At 46.6% G+C, this 15,199-nt stretch overlaps 1 protein-coding gene across 11 annotated transcripts in view; it reads right to left on the reverse strand.

Moving 5' to 3' along the window:
- Positions 1-15,199, reverse strand: part of adgrg6 (adhesion G protein-coupled receptor G6) — a 131,316-nt gene that overhangs the window by 21,365 nt on the left and 94,752 nt on the right. For all 11 annotated transcript variants that reach the window (XM_087991124.1, XM_087991118.1, XM_087991120.1 and 8 more), the window contains 5 exons: positions 12,926-13,069; positions 10,402-10,515; positions 4,907-4,952; positions 3,939-4,045; positions 603-730 (listed from right to left, as the gene is read on the reverse strand). In XM_087991124.1, coding sequence (XP_087847250.1) covers positions 603-730; positions 3,939-4,045; positions 4,907-4,952; positions 10,402-10,515; positions 12,926-13,069 — 539 coding nt within the window. The remainder of the gene's footprint in view (positions 1-602; positions 731-3,938; positions 4,046-4,906; positions 4,953-10,401; positions 10,516-12,925; positions 13,070-15,199) is intronic.

Below are 15,199 nucleotides of genomic sequence, written 5' to 3' on the forward strand. Positions count from 1 at the left end.
CTTTGGGGCATCCTGCACATGTGAAAGGTGCTATGCAAATGCAAATTCTCTCAGTATATCTTCACTGTGTTTCTCAAGACCTGGCATGCTGTCTACCACACTCACTCATCTCATTCCCAGAACTCCAATATACTGTGGGTCTCCTCCCCTCCCTCAGTTAACCGTTCCTCCTTCAGTCTGCAGGACTACAAAATAAAATAACCATTCTGAGGAAGTGCCACTCAAGCTGAAACATTAACTATGGTTTCTCTTGAACAGGGCTGCCAGGCCTGTTGAGCTTTTCCAGCCATTTCTGGGTTTGTTTCTGATTAAAAGCATCCATAGCTCGTTCGGTTTTTGGTGGGTACATTTAAGCTGATCTCGATGTTCAGGCCAATAAAGCCAGCCTGCACATCCCCAGAATTTCTGGTTTTCTGTCCCATTTAGGCAAAGGGAACCCGATAAAGTTGCTGATCTGAATGGATATCCGACAGGGGGAGATAGGAATCAGTGTTCCTGACTGTCTTAGCTCTTCCTCTGTGGAGCGCAAAGCTACCTGGGTAATAAAGGTGGCAAACCAAGCTTCTCTTTCGAAACAAGAGTTCCTTTTAAAATTCACTCACTCAAAGGCCACGTATGTTAACAACGTAGTTGCTGAAAAGATGGCTGAAATACCACATCCTATATGAGTGATGAAGGTCAGAATCTTTGTGTTCAGAGGATCTATTTGTGGTGCAGTTCCTGAGATGTCCTGGAAGCAAAATAAATAAAATTGTAACCAGAGGCTTTTCACAATGTTATACTTTGTTGGACAGGGTGCTATCTGGGCATTAAGAACTTTCGACAGAAGGGATCCTTGGCCAGAGAACAAAAATCACATTTACAGCTTCTAGTTAATAGTTTCTTCCAAGAATCTGACATGTACATAAAGGTATTCATTATTCCTCTCCCAAAGTACCTTTGCTCCTTTGAACGCAATGAAGGCACGGTGAATGTTTCTCACACAATCAGATAGAAGCTGGGAGGTTGAAACTAGAACAAGGGGGCATAGCCTCGAAATAATGGGGGAGCAGGATTCAGGACGGAGTTGACAAGGAACTTTTTCGCCCAAAGGGTTGTGAATCTGTGGAATTCCCCGCCCAGTGAAGCAGTTGAGGCTATCTCGTTTAATGTTTTTGAGGCAAACGTCGATAGATTTCTATACAGTCACAGAGTTGTACAGTCATACAGCACAGAAACAGACCCTTCGGTCCAACCAGTCCATGTCGAACATAATCCCAAACTAAACTAGTCCCACCTGCCTGCTCCTGGCCCATATCCCTCCAAACCTTTCCTATACATATACCTATCCAAATGTCTGGACAGTAAAGGAATTAAGGGTTATGGTGAGAGGGTGGGTAAATGGAGGTGAGGCCCTGAAAAGATCAGAGTTGAAAAACGTGGTGCTGGAAAAACACAGGAGGCCAGGCAGCATCCGAGGAGCAGGAGAATCAACGTTTCGGGCATAAGCCCTTCTTCAGGAATGAAGCTGGTGTGCCAAGCCGGCTGAGATATAAGGTAGGGGGGAGGGAATTTGGGGGAGTGGCGCTGGGAATATGATAGGTGGAAGGAGGTGAGGGTGAGGGTGATAGGCAGGAGAGGGTTGGGGGCGGAGAGGTCAGGAAGAAGATTGCAGGTCAAGAAGACGGTGCTGAGTCCGAGGGTTGGGTCTGAGAAAAAGTGGGGGGAGGAGAAATGAGGAAGCTGGAGAAATCTACATTCATCCCTTGTGGTTGGAGGGTTCCTAGGCGGAAGATGAGGCGGAAAATGGGGCGGTTGGGTTGGTTGGTGCGGGTGTCCCAGAGGTGTTCCCTGAAACGTTCCGCAAGTAGGCGGCCTGTCTCCCCAATGTAGAGGAGACCACATCGGGTGCAGCGGATACAGTAAATGATGTGTGTGGAGGTGCAGGTGAATTTGCGACGGATATGGAAGGATCCATTGGGGCCTTGGAGGGAGGTGAGGGGGGAGGTGTGGGAGCAAGTTTTGCATTTCTTGCGGTTGCAGGGGAAGGTGCCGGGAGTGGAGGTTGGGTTGGTTGGGGGTGTGGACCTGACGAGGGAGTCGCGGAAGGAGTGGTCTTTACGGAATGCTGATAGGGGAGGGGAGGGAAATATATCCCTAGTGGTGGGGTCTGTCTGGAGGTGGCAGAAATGACGGAGGATGATACGATGTATCCGGAGGTTGGTGGGGTGGAAGGTGAGGACCAGTGGGGTTCTGTCCTGGTGGCGATTGGAGGGGCGGGGTTCAAGGGTGGAGGTGCGGGAAGTGGAGGAGATACGGTGGAGAGCATTGTCGATCACGTCGGGGGGGAAATTGTGGTCTTTGAAGAAGGAGGCCATTTGAGTTGTTCGGTAGTAGAATTGGTCCTCCTGGGAGTAGATGCGGCGGAGGCGGAGGAAAATATGGGATGGCATTTTTACAGGGGGCAGGGTGGGAGGAGGTGTTATCTCCCACTCTGCCAATGACATGCAGGTCCTTGGCCTCCTCCATCGCCAGACCCTGGCCACACGAAGCCTGGAGGAAGAGCGCCTCATCTTCCGCCTAGGAACCCTCCAACCACACGGGATGAATGTAGATTTCTCCAGTTTCTTCATTTCCCCTCCCCCCACCTTATCTCAGTCCCAACCCTCGGAGTCAGCACTGCCCTCTTGATCTGCAATCTTCTTCCCGATCTCTCCGCCCCCACCCCCTCTTCTGCCTATCACCCTCACCTCACCTCCTTCCACCTATCGTATTCCCAGCATCCCTCCCCCAAATCCCCTCCTCCCTACCTTTTATCTCAGCTGGCTTGGCACACCAGCCTCATTCCTGAAGAAGGGCTTATGCCCGAAACGTTGATTCTCCTGCTCCTCGGATGCTGCTTGGCCTGTTGTGTTTTTCCAGCACCATATTCTTCAACTCTGGTACTCCAGCATCTGCAGTCCTCACTTTCTCCTCCCTGGAAAGATCAGCCATGATCTTATTGTATGGTGGAGTGGGCACAAGGGGCCAGATGGCCTACTCCTGATCCTAGCTCTTATGTCCTTGTGAATCTAGTGACTCTCAATTGTCACGAAGGGCACTTGTGGCAATTTGTGCTGTCCCTGCCAAGGTACAAGTCTCCCCTTGCTCCAGAGGAGTGTCATAATATCTCTGAACACACTGGCTTGTGAATATTTATAACCATTCAATGAGGTCATTGGCAATCTGTTTTCTCTAACACCACTGTGGTTCTGTGACACTTGGCAGGTAAACATTGACCAATTTAAGATTCTAGCTGACTATCTTTTGTTTTTTTTTTGGGCGGGGGGGCAGCGTGTGAGGGATGGCGAGAAGGTAAAGTCTTTACAAGTGTGAAGAAGTGCTTCCTGATATTATCCCTCAACATCCTGACTCTAACACTGTGCCCTTCCCCACCCTTCTCCCTCCCCTTCCTTGTTCCGGCAGCCATGGGGAGCTGGGTTCATCTACCCCATCAAATCCTCCAAACATTCTACATGCGTCAAACCAATCTCCACCCCCAGCCATCTTTACTCAGATCAGTAACTCAAGAGTTCTTCAAAGGCCATTTTTGAGTTAATTATGTAGTGCAGGACTGGAATCCCCCTCCAAGTCATTTGGAAATATATCGCTGTTCCTTCACCAGCACTGGATCAAAATCCTGGAATTCTCTCCCTAATGGCATTGTGGGTCAATCCTCAGCTGGTGGACTGCAGGGGTTCAAGAAGGGACCTCACCCCCACCTTCTCAAGGAGCAACTAGGGACAGACAATAAATGGTAGCCCAGCCAGCGATGCCCACCTCTTATGAGTGAATAAAAGCAAGTCACGTACCCAGGCCAGAACAGATGAGGGTGGGTCCCTCATTAATGCTAAAGGACATTGTGGATTCAATTGACTTTTGTTCCCTTTTCTCTAACTGATTGCAGGGAGAAAGCTTACCAGAAGGACTCCAAAGTGCGTGAGGTGATCACACAGGCAAATGGTTTCGTTCACACTGGAATCGGAATCCACTTGACAACCTTGAATATTCCAGCCACCGCTGCCATCTACAGGAATAAAGCATTAAACAGAAACAAGGTCAAAGCAGCAGACAGTGTCCTCTACTCCAATCTCCTTGTGTTCAAGGCCTAAATACTATTTGCCTTCCCAATTATTTTCTGTGTCTCCCGTGCTAATGTTTTCTGCCTTCCTTGCACAAGAACATTACAAATCTTCATGATTTATCAATGCCTCATTTTTTTAAACGTGGGCTTTTTCATTTTCCCCACCAAAATGACTAGCCCCACAGCTCCCCACGTAATGTTCCATCTGACCCTTACTTGGTTGCCTGCTCTCTTAAACCTTTCTGAATTCTAAGGTAAGGCAGATGAACTGAATTATTACTTGTCAACTAATTGCGACAATCCAAGATCGGACAGAAAAGTATGTGGCACAATGGCTCAGTGGTTAGCTCTGCTGCCTCATAGTGCCAGGGATCCGGTTCAATTCCAGCCTCAGGCATCTGTCTGTGTGGAGTTTGCACGTACTCCCAGTGTCTGCGTGGGTTTCCTCCGGGTGCTCCAGTTTCCTCCCACAGTCTGAAAGTGTGTAGGTTAGGTGGATTATAATGGTGGGTCTGGGTGGGATGCTCTTCAGAGGTTCAGTGTGGACTCAATAGGCCGAATGGTCTACGCCCACACTGTAAGGGATTCTAATTTCATCATTTGAGCAGGAACTCTGAACATTAACCAGTGAGGAGAAACCAAAACCAAGTGGGGGGGATTGGTGAATGAGGCAGGATGGAGTGCTACCCCTGGCACGAGGATGGCTTATTTTGGGGAAAAAAAACTGTGGTCCTTCAAGATGCGCTGGTCCCATTTCCATTGTACTTGGTTGCAAAAATGACGACAAATAAATCTCATACTTACTCTTCAATGTTAAATCCCAGAAGGCACACTGTGGCCGAACATCCTCCTGTCGAACAACAAGAGCACAGAAATACAAGACTCTGAGCTGTCAGTCAGACACAGGCTTCCAACAGAGTGGAAATCATTTTTCTTTACAAAAGACACTTGGTAATTATACACTGCCTCTTATCAATTTAGGTTCCCCCAAGTGCTTTATAACTAATTGAAATGAACTCTGCTTTACAAATAGCTGAAATGTGTAATAAAGATGACAAAGCGAGCTTCTCCTACACACACACAGGTCCTACAAACAGCAAGCTGATGATAAGCTGATATTTTGCCAATTAGTGATATTTCTGAAGAGATGCATACACACTGGCCGGGACACCAGCAGGGAGGACTCCCTTATTTTTCTTTGGATCCCTGCTCCATATTAGTGGAAGGAAGGCTCTAACAGTGCAGCATTCGCTCAGTACTACACTGGAGCTCCCAGCCTAGATGACCTGCTCAAAGCAGGGACGCGAACAAACCAACTCCCAACTCAAAAGGAGGAGATTGCTACCCGCTAAGGTATGGTTGACACTTGTTTAACTACTGCATAGTTGCTGAGAATTTCCTCAGACCTCCTCCAGCCCAGTCCTTACTGGCATATCAGAGTATTCAGCGAAATGGGGAAGGACTCCATGGGACACATGACCTGGGGATTTCTTTGCGTGGATAGAAGATAAAGGGTGGGGTGAGCGGGAAGAGAAGTCTGATTTATTTTTCAAGGAGGTGTGCAGCAATACCATTAAATCACTCAGCAAACATAAACAGGGCCAGTTTGCTCAGTTTTATAAATAAGGGCACAGAGTACAAGAGCAAGGAGGTGATACTGAAATTGTTCAAGGTACAGGTTAGACCTCAGCTGGAGGGCTCTGTCCTGTTGTGGGCTCCACATCCCAGGAAAGATGTGAGAGAGTGCAGAAGCGATTCACAAGAATGCTATCAGGAATGAGGAACATCAGTGAAGAGGATAGATTGAAGACGTTGGGACTGCTTTCCCTGGGGACGAGAAGGCCAAGAGGGGATAGAGGTTTTCAAAATCGTGAGGCGGCTGGACAGGGAGAGCCCACTTGTAAAAGGAACAGGAGGAAGAGGGTGCACATTGAAGGAGATGTGCAAAAGAAGCAAGGCTGAAGTGAGAAAAAGGTTTTCCAATCAGCGAGTAGTTACGGTTTAGGACACACCACTTACAAATGGTGATGGAGACAGGTCCAATTGAAGCTTTCAAGTGGACAGTTATTTGGATAGACATAAGGCAAAAGGGAGAAAAAGCAAGAGATTAGCACAACATAATGAAGCTCGTTTCGGCACAAGGGACAGAATGGCGTTCCGTCGCACAGTAACCCTTCTGCGATTCTGTGATAAACCTCTGTAAGACCCAGAATCAAATTGACCAGAGGTGTAGGAGAGCGAATAAAACAGCCAAATGGAGGGTTAATAAAGGGCAAGATGCACACTTCTGTGTCTCAAGTGTCGGATTGAGTTTGGATGCCTGGTCTCAGTGGCTAGCATAAAACAAAAAGCAAACATGAGAATAACATTACAAAAATCATAATTAAACTCTAATTAAAAAGATTAGGAGTATGTGCATCAGGGGAATGAACGCCAAGCCATGAAAAGACAATGCAGAGACATGGATGGGAAAAGAGGTTTTGAGATTTATAACAATTGGACAAGAGGTAGGTGAGATCCCAGCAAAAACCTCAAAGCAAAGGCATGAGACTGAAAGCTACATCCTGGTGAGGTGCATCCAAGGGAGCAGTGAGTAAATGGTTGGTGAGCATTTGGAATGCACTGCAGTGCTGGGGAGATATAGCGAGGCAATGATTTTAAGTACAAAAATTCTCCCTGCTATCAGAAAGTTGTTGTTAAAGTTGAAAGAGTCCAGAAACGATTTGCAAGAGCATTGCCAGGCTTGAAGGGTTTGAGCTATGGGGAGAGGCTGAACAGGCTGGGGCTGTTTTCCCTGGAGTATCGGAGGCTGAGGGGTGACCTTATAGAGGTTTATAGAATCATGAGGGGCATTGATAGATTAGATTAGATTCCCTCCAGTGTGGAATGGCCAAGGCCTTTTCCCCAGGGTAGGGGAGTCCAAAACTAGAGGACATAAGTGAGAGGGGAAAGATTAGAATGGGACCTAAGGGATAACTTTTCCACCCAGAGGGTGGTGCATGTATGGAATGATCCATACATGCCAGAGGAAGTTGTGGAGGCTGGTATAATGACAATATTTAAAAGGCATCTGGTTGAGGATATGAATAGGAAGGGTTTAGAGGGATATGGGCCAAGTGCTGGCAAATGGGACTAGAATAATTTAGGATATCTGGCTGGCATGGGCGAGTTAGACCGTGCTGTATGATTCTATGACAAACCTTGCAGATCCAGGGGCCAATAGGGAGATCAGGGATGATAGTGTGATGGTTCAAGAGATTTAGTGCAGGACAAAATATACCTCACAGGGTTTTCGATAAGCTGAAGCACACGAATGGAAGATCAGAAGGGGAGATATAGGAATAAATTGGCAGAAACTGGTACTGTACAAAGATTGCAATGGCAAAGGGTGGAGAGCTGGAGTGCAAAGTGTTGCATGAGGTGTTCCTGATTTAGGATTAAAAGCCCAGTCCTGATTCAAATCACCAAAAGATTTAGCCAACGTCTCAATAAATGCTTGACAGCCGCAAGACTCCAATTGACAGTTCAATTGCAAGTTGCAGTACTGCTAAAATCCTACAGGTGGTGAGGGCGAGCGCCTGGAATGGACAACTCACAACAGTGACACCACCTGATAGTTCTTGGTACTGAATCCGCAGAATGTTCCTCGGTTTACAGCAGTTAAAAATCACACAACACCAGGTTATAGTCCAACAGGTTTAATTGGAAGCACTAGCTTTTGGGGTGCCGCTCCTTTATCAGGTGATTGTCATCAGCTGAAGGAGCAGCACTCCGAAAGCTAGTGTGCTTCCAATTAAACCTGTTGGACTATAACCTGGTGTTGTGTGATTTTTAACTTTGTACACCCCAGTCCAACACCGGCATCTCCAAATCTTGGTTTACAGCAGGCTGTGAGCTGGAATTAATAGAGGTGTTTGAAACCCATGAAAAGGTTTTGATGAAGAAGGTCAAGAGAAACTGGTTCCATTGGTAGAAGGGTCAGTAACCAGCGGTTACCTCACAATGAGGTAAAATTGGGAAACGAAGTAGAGGGGATTTTATTTTCTTTATTCATTCATGGGATGAGGGCATCGCTGCCTAGTGCAGTATTTATTGCCCATCCCTAATTGCACAGGGGGCAGTTAAGAGTCAATCACATTGCTGTGGATCTGGAGTCACATGTAGGCCAGACCAGGTAAGGAAGGCAGTTTCCTTCTCAAAAGGGCATTAGTGAAAAAGATAGGTTTTTTTTTCCAATTATGGATTCATAGCCATTGTTAGACTCTTCATTCCAGATTTTCTTTTACTGAATTTAAATTCTACCATCTGCTGTGGCAGGATTTAAACTCAGCAATCCAGAGCATTATCTGGGTGTCTCGATTAACAGTCCAGTGATAATACCACTTGCCCGTCACCTCCCCACTATTTCATTTTTGTTATGACACAAGCTGTTGTGATCAAGAATATTGTGTCTGAAAGAGCCACAGAAGAGGTTTCGAGAGCAGCTTTCCAAAATAGGAATTACATAAACTGAAGGGGGTTCCTGTAGAAAGGATAGGGAAGCGGGACTAATTGAACAGCCCATACAAAGAGTTAGCACTAATGTTTAGGGTAGAACAGCCTCATTCTGTGCTGGAAGGTGATAGGTGTCAGCACCTTCAGTAGATCAGGGGGAGGATATTACCACCAAAAAAACTACTTTGATATTGTTGGTATTTACAGATTGAGTGTTGTCACCTGCTGAAAAATCTTTCGGGTGTGGATGTAGATGTAACTGGCAAGGTTAACATTTATTCCCTATCCATAATTGCCCCTGAAAGGCTGATGGTGGGCCATCTTCTTGAACCAAGAGAGCCCATATATTTTAAATGCCCCTGTTAGGGAATGAGTTCCAGAATTTTGATCTATCCAAGACATGGTTGTTCCAAGTATGTTCAGCTGACTGATTGACGACAGCAAATGTGCAGATGGTGCTGCCCCTGTGTCTACTGCTCCTTGTCCTCCAGGCTGGGAAAGTGGTGTTTATTTTTAATTCATTCATTGGATGTAGGCATCACTGGCTCAGCCAGCACTTATTGCCCATCCCTAATTGCCCAGAGGGAAGTGAAGAGTCAACCACATTGCTGTGGGTCAGACCAAGTAAGGAAAGGGCAGATTTCCTTCTCAAGAAGTCATTGGCAATGCCAGGTGGATTTTTCCTCCCAAAAATGGACTCATTAAACTCGTAATTCCAGTATTTTTATTCATTTCAAAGTCCAACATCTGCCATGGCAGGATTCATACTCAGATTCTGGATTAGTGGTACTGGAAGAGCACAGCAGTTCAGGCAGCATCCAAGGAGCAGTAAAATTGACATTTCGGGCAAAAGCCCTTCACCAGGAATACAGGCAGAGAGCCTGAAGTGTGGAGAGATAAGTGAGAGGAGGGTGGGGGTGGGGAGAAAGTAGCATAGCTTCAGGGCAGAGGAAATGACCTGGGAGTTGCAGTGGGAGAGGGACTCCCTGAGATTCTTGTAGAGAGAGGAGGAAAACTTCTTCAAGGCAGGCATCCTTGCAGTAGGGTTAAAATCAACGAGGTAAAACCAATGACTGCAGATGCTGGAAACCAGATTCTGGATCAATGGTGCTGGAAGAGCACAGCAGTTTCTGGATTCCTCTGCCCTGAAGCTATGCTACTTTCTCCCCATCCCCACTCTCCTCTCACTTATCTCTCCACCCTTCATGCTCTCTGCCTGTATTCCTGATGAAGGGCTTTTGGCCGAAACATCGATTTTCCTGTTCCTCGGATGCTGCCTGAACTGCTGTGCTCTTCCAGCACCACTAATCCAGAATCTGGTTTCCAGCATCTGCAGTCATTGTTTTTACCTAGGATTCATACTCAGGTCCCTGGAATGTCACCTCATTCTGTGGATTAATAGTCTAGTGATAATAACACTAGACCATTGTCTCCTCATGGTGGTGAGTTGCTGCAGTGCATCTTGTAGATGGTACGCACTGCTACCACAGTGTGTGTCTGGTGGAGGGAGTGGATGTTCGTGAATGTGGTGTCCATCAAGCGGGCTACTTTGAGCTGAATGGTGTTGAGCTTTGTGAATGTTGTTGGAGCTGCACCCATCCAGTCAAATGGGTAGGATTCCATCACATGCCTGACCTGTGCTTTGGAGATGGTGGTCAGGCCTCAGAAAGACAGGACCTGGGTCACCATGAGAAAATTCAATATTTCTGACCTGTTATTTCAAGCACAATATTTATGCCACTGGTTCAGTTACGTTTCTGGTTAATGGTATTATCAGGAATGTGAATAATGGAAATTGATCATACCTCATGCTGTCTGTGTTTAATTCGGATCCTGACTGGTTCAGAGAGATTGCTGATGCTGATGTTCCCCACACTGCTGGCAATCACAAAACTCAGGAGCTTCAATGCTCCTGAATCCTATTAAATTAGACAAGAAACACTCGGATGAGACTCAAAATGTTGCAGAAGCAGAAGGCCATGAAATATTGGAGCAGAATCAGGCCATTCGGCCCATTGAGTTTGATTCACCATTTGATCATGACTGATATGTTTCTCAACCCCGTTCTTCAGTCTTCTCCCTGTAACCCTTAATCTCCCTACTCATCAAGAACCTATCTATCTCTGTCTTAAATACACTCAATGACTTGGCCTCCACAGGCTTCTGTAGCAGTGAGCTCCACAGAGTCACCACCCTCTGGCTGAAGAAATTCCTCCCCATCTCAGTTCAAAAGGGTCATCTTGTCATTTTTAAATCCCCACAGTCTCTTTCCTGGGGAGATCCAAGGGGATTCTTGGCAGAAATCAGGACGAACTTATCAAAACATACAGGTTTCTTCGGGGACTTGACAGGGTAAGTATGGAAAGGATGTTTCCCCTCATGGGAGAGTCGAGGTCCAGAGGGCATCATCCAGAATGAGGGGGTCACACATTTATGACAGAGATGATGAGGTATTTCATCTCTGAATCTGTGGAATTCTTTTCCACAGATTTTTACTCATAGAGTCATGAAAATGTACGGCACTGAAACAGACCCTTCAGTTCAACTTGTTCATGCCAACCAGATATCCTAAATTAATCCAGTCCCATTTACCAGCACTTGGCCCATATCCCTCTAAACCCTCCCTATTCATGTCCCCATTCATGTCCTTGGGTCTTATTCCTTCCTATTATTGGAAACAGCTTCTCCATGGATGAGGATGGAAAATCGACGTTTTGGGCAAAAGCCCTTCATGAGGAATACAGGCAGGAAGCCTCCAGGGTGGAGAAATAAATGGGAGGAGGTGGGGCTGGGGAGAAGGTAGCAAAGAGTACAACAGGTGAATGGGGATGGGGATGGAAGTGACAGGTCAGAGAGGAGGGTGGGGGAAGGTAGCAAAGAATACAATAGGTGATTGGGGATGGGGATGGAGGTGATAGGTCAGAGGGGATGGTGGAGCGGATAGGTAGGAAGGGAGATTGGCAGGTAGGACAGGCCATGGGGACAGTGCTGGGAAAATTGACGTTTCGGGCAAAAGGGAAAATTGACGTTTCGGGCAAAAGTACCGAAATGTCAATTTTCCTGCTCCTCGGATACTGCCTGACCTACTGTGCTTTTCCAGCACCACTCTGATCTAAACATCTTCTCCATGTCCACACTATCCAGGCTTCTCAGTATCCTGTAAGTTTCAATGAGATCCCACAAATCCTTCTCAACACCAGTGAGTACAGACCCAGAGTCATCAACCACTCCTCATGTGACAAGCCCTTCATCCCAAGATCATTCTTGTAAACCTCCTCTGGACTGTCTCCAATACCAACATATCCATAGATACGGGTCCCAAAACTGCTCACAAAATTCCAAACATAGTCTGACCAGAGCCTTATTCAGCCTCAGCAGTACAGCTCTGTCTTGTACTCTAGTCATTTTGAAATGAACGCTTATATTGTATTTGCCTTCCTAACTGCCAACTGAACCTGAATGTTAACCTTAAAAGAATTCTGAACTAGGGCTCCTAAATCCCTTTGTGCTTCAGATTTCCGAATCCTTTCCTCATTTAGAAAATAGTCTGTGCCTCTATTCTTCCTACCGAAGTGTATAACCTCAAACTTCCCCACATTATATTCCATCTGCCATTTCTTTGACGCATTGCTAGTCTGCCCAAGTCCTTCTGCAGCCTTCCCACTTCCTCAATACTACCTGCTCCTCCAATCTTTGTGTCATCTACAAACCTAATAGCAACACCCTCAATTCCTTTGTCCAGATCGTTAATGCATCATGTGAATAGTGGTCCCATCGCAGATTCCTGTGGAACTCCACTCACCGGCTGCCATCCTGAAAAAAGACCCTTGATCCCTACTCTCTGCCAATCCTCTGTCCATGCTCCTAACACCGTGGGCCTCTTACTTTATTCAGCAGCCTCACGTGTGGCATTGTGTCAAAACAGCAGACTGACGGGGCCAAAGGGCCACTTCTGCTCCTAATTTGTTGTTCATATGTATCTCTCTGTGTTCCAAGGGATAGAAAATGACATGAAGCAGAAGTCCTGCTCCTGATTTCTATCCAGGGCCCCTGTCCCATTGCATAGGCCTCTGCTGAACTGCCTCTAATGTGTCAAAAGCTTGGCAAACACTAGCGCCAAGCTGTACACTGGTTCCATGGGTGAGAGGCCGGATGGGTAACTGTATCAATGTCACCCGCCAGGATACAATGTAAGGCAATGGCAGGAAAGGTGGAGGAAGGGGATGAGAATTGGAGATGAAGTTATAGTGGCAAGGGAGAGGGAGCTTTGGAAATCTATCTTCATGCATGACGTTCGTCAGGTAGACATGCCGAATGTGGCTCGCTTACCTGAAAGAGTCCTGTTTTACTGAAGAAAGCGAACTGAATCCTCGACACCATACTGAGCTCATCGGCTGTCAGATGCTCGAAAAGGCCAGGTGGTAACGTGATCCCTGCCAAGGCTTCGCCATGTGGATCCCCATTAAAATTTGGCTGCGGACAAGAAGGGTGGGGGCATTAATCATACTGCAACAACAGAGGGGTTCAGAGCATGTAATCTCATCAATCACCCCCAGTCCTCTCCCACCTCCTCCCCCCACCCACCACTCACAGAGGGGAAACACATCAAGGCGGGGATAGCAGCCAGGTTGCAATCGGTACTTTCAGTCAATCTGTCCACTTATGTTCTGACACCTCTGCAACAGGTATGACTTGAACCTGGGCCTTCTGCCTCACAAGGAGGGGCACTACCACTGCACCTATTATATGATTATACCGATCATGACAGAGACATTCCTGAAGCATGCATACTCTGGTCGTAGAGTCATACAGCACAGAAACAGGCCCTTTGGTCCATCTCGTCCATGCCACCCACATTTCCCAAATTAAACTAATCCCACTTGTCTGCGTTTGGCTCATATTCCTCCAAACCTCTCATATTTATGTACCTGTCCAAATATGTTTTACATGTTATAACCATGCGGCTGTACAGGACATTGGTTAGGCCACTGTTGGAATATTGTGTGCAATTCTGGTCTCCTTCCTATCGGAAAGATGTTGCAAAACTTGAAAGGGTTCAGAAATGATTTACAAGTATGTTGCCAGGGTTGGAGGATTTGAGCTACAGGGAGAGGCTGAACAGGCTGGGGCTGTTTTCCTTATAGTGTCAGAGGCTGAGGGGTGACCTTATAGAGGTTTACAAAATTATAAGGGGCATGGATAGGGTAAATAGGCAAAATCTTTTCCCTAGGGTCAGGAAGTCCAGAACTAGAGGGCATAGGTTTAGGGTGAGAGGGGAAAGATATAAAAGAGACCTCAGGGGCATCCTTTTCACACAGAGGGTGGTTAGTGTCTGGAATGAGCTGCCAGAGGATGTGGTACAATTGCAACATTTAAGAGGCATTTGGATGGGTATATGAATAGGAAGGGTTTGGAAGGATACAGGCCAGGTGCTGGCACTAGATTGGGTTGGGATATCTGGTCAGCGTGGACGGGTTGGACCGAAAGGTCTGTTTCCATGCTGTACATCTCTATGACTCTATGTATGAAGCACCCACAGTGTGAAATAGTTGCACCTCGGGTCCCTTTTAAACCTTTCTTCTCTCCCTGTAAAAATATGCCCTCCAGGTTTTGAACTCCCCCACCCTAGGGAAAAGACCGTTACTGCTCACCTTATCGGTACCCCTCAGGATAATATAAACCTCGATAAGGTCAGCCCTCAACCTCCTGCACTCCAGGGAAAGAAGTCGCAGCCTATCCAGCTTTTCCCTTTGTCTCAAGCCTCAAGTTCTGGTAACATCCTGGTAAGTATTCTCTGCACCTTCTCCAGTTTGATAATATCCCTCCTATAACAGGGTGACCAGAACTATACACAGTGCTCCAGAAGAGGCCTCACCAACATCCTGTCCAAATATCGTGATGTTGAGACTCCAAACACTATGAAAAAATAGTTCAATGATGGGATTTTAAATCTCACCCAAAGCAGCTGGGGAAGTTAAATTCAAATAATCAAAGACAAAAATAACATGATACTCAACAATAACTACCTTAACCAATCTGATGGTAATCAGCATCCATACGGTTCACTAATATCCTTTAGGGAAGGAAATCTGCCAACCTTATCTGGTGTGGCCTACATGTGACTCTATGCCCACATAAAACAAGAATTAGGAACAGGAATAGGCCATTCGGCCCCTCGAGTCCGTTCCACTCTTCAATAAAGTTACAGCTGATCTGGCTGTGGCCTCAATTCCCTTTTCTTGCCTATTTCCCCCCTCTCCCATGACGCCTGACTTGGTTGTCTATCCAACATTCTACCTAACCCAGTCCTAACGAGATTGATCAACTCAGTCCCCTCAAGGTGGGAACTCCACAGACCTCTAACTCTCTGAGTGAAGAAATCCTTTTATCATAGAAGCCCTACAGTCCAGAAAGAGACTATTCGGTCCATCAAGTCTGCAGCAAACCTCCAAGGAGCATCCCACCCAGACCCAGCCCCCCCCCCCTCCCTATGCGCATTAGTTCATATTTATCATGGCCAATGCATTTAGCCTGCACATTCCTGGACACTGTGGGAAATTCAACATAGTGAATCCACCTAACCAGTACATCTTTGAAGTGTGG

This window comes from Chiloscyllium plagiosum, unplaced genomic scaffold (genome assembly GCF_037043375.1).
Source record: "Chiloscyllium plagiosum isolate Xiang-an unplaced genomic scaffold, Cpla_swu_hap1 HiC_scaffold_10, whole genome shotgun sequence".
NCBI classification, from domain to species: domain Eukaryota; kingdom Metazoa; phylum Chordata; class Chondrichthyes; order Orectolobiformes; family Hemiscylliidae; genus Chiloscyllium; species Chiloscyllium plagiosum.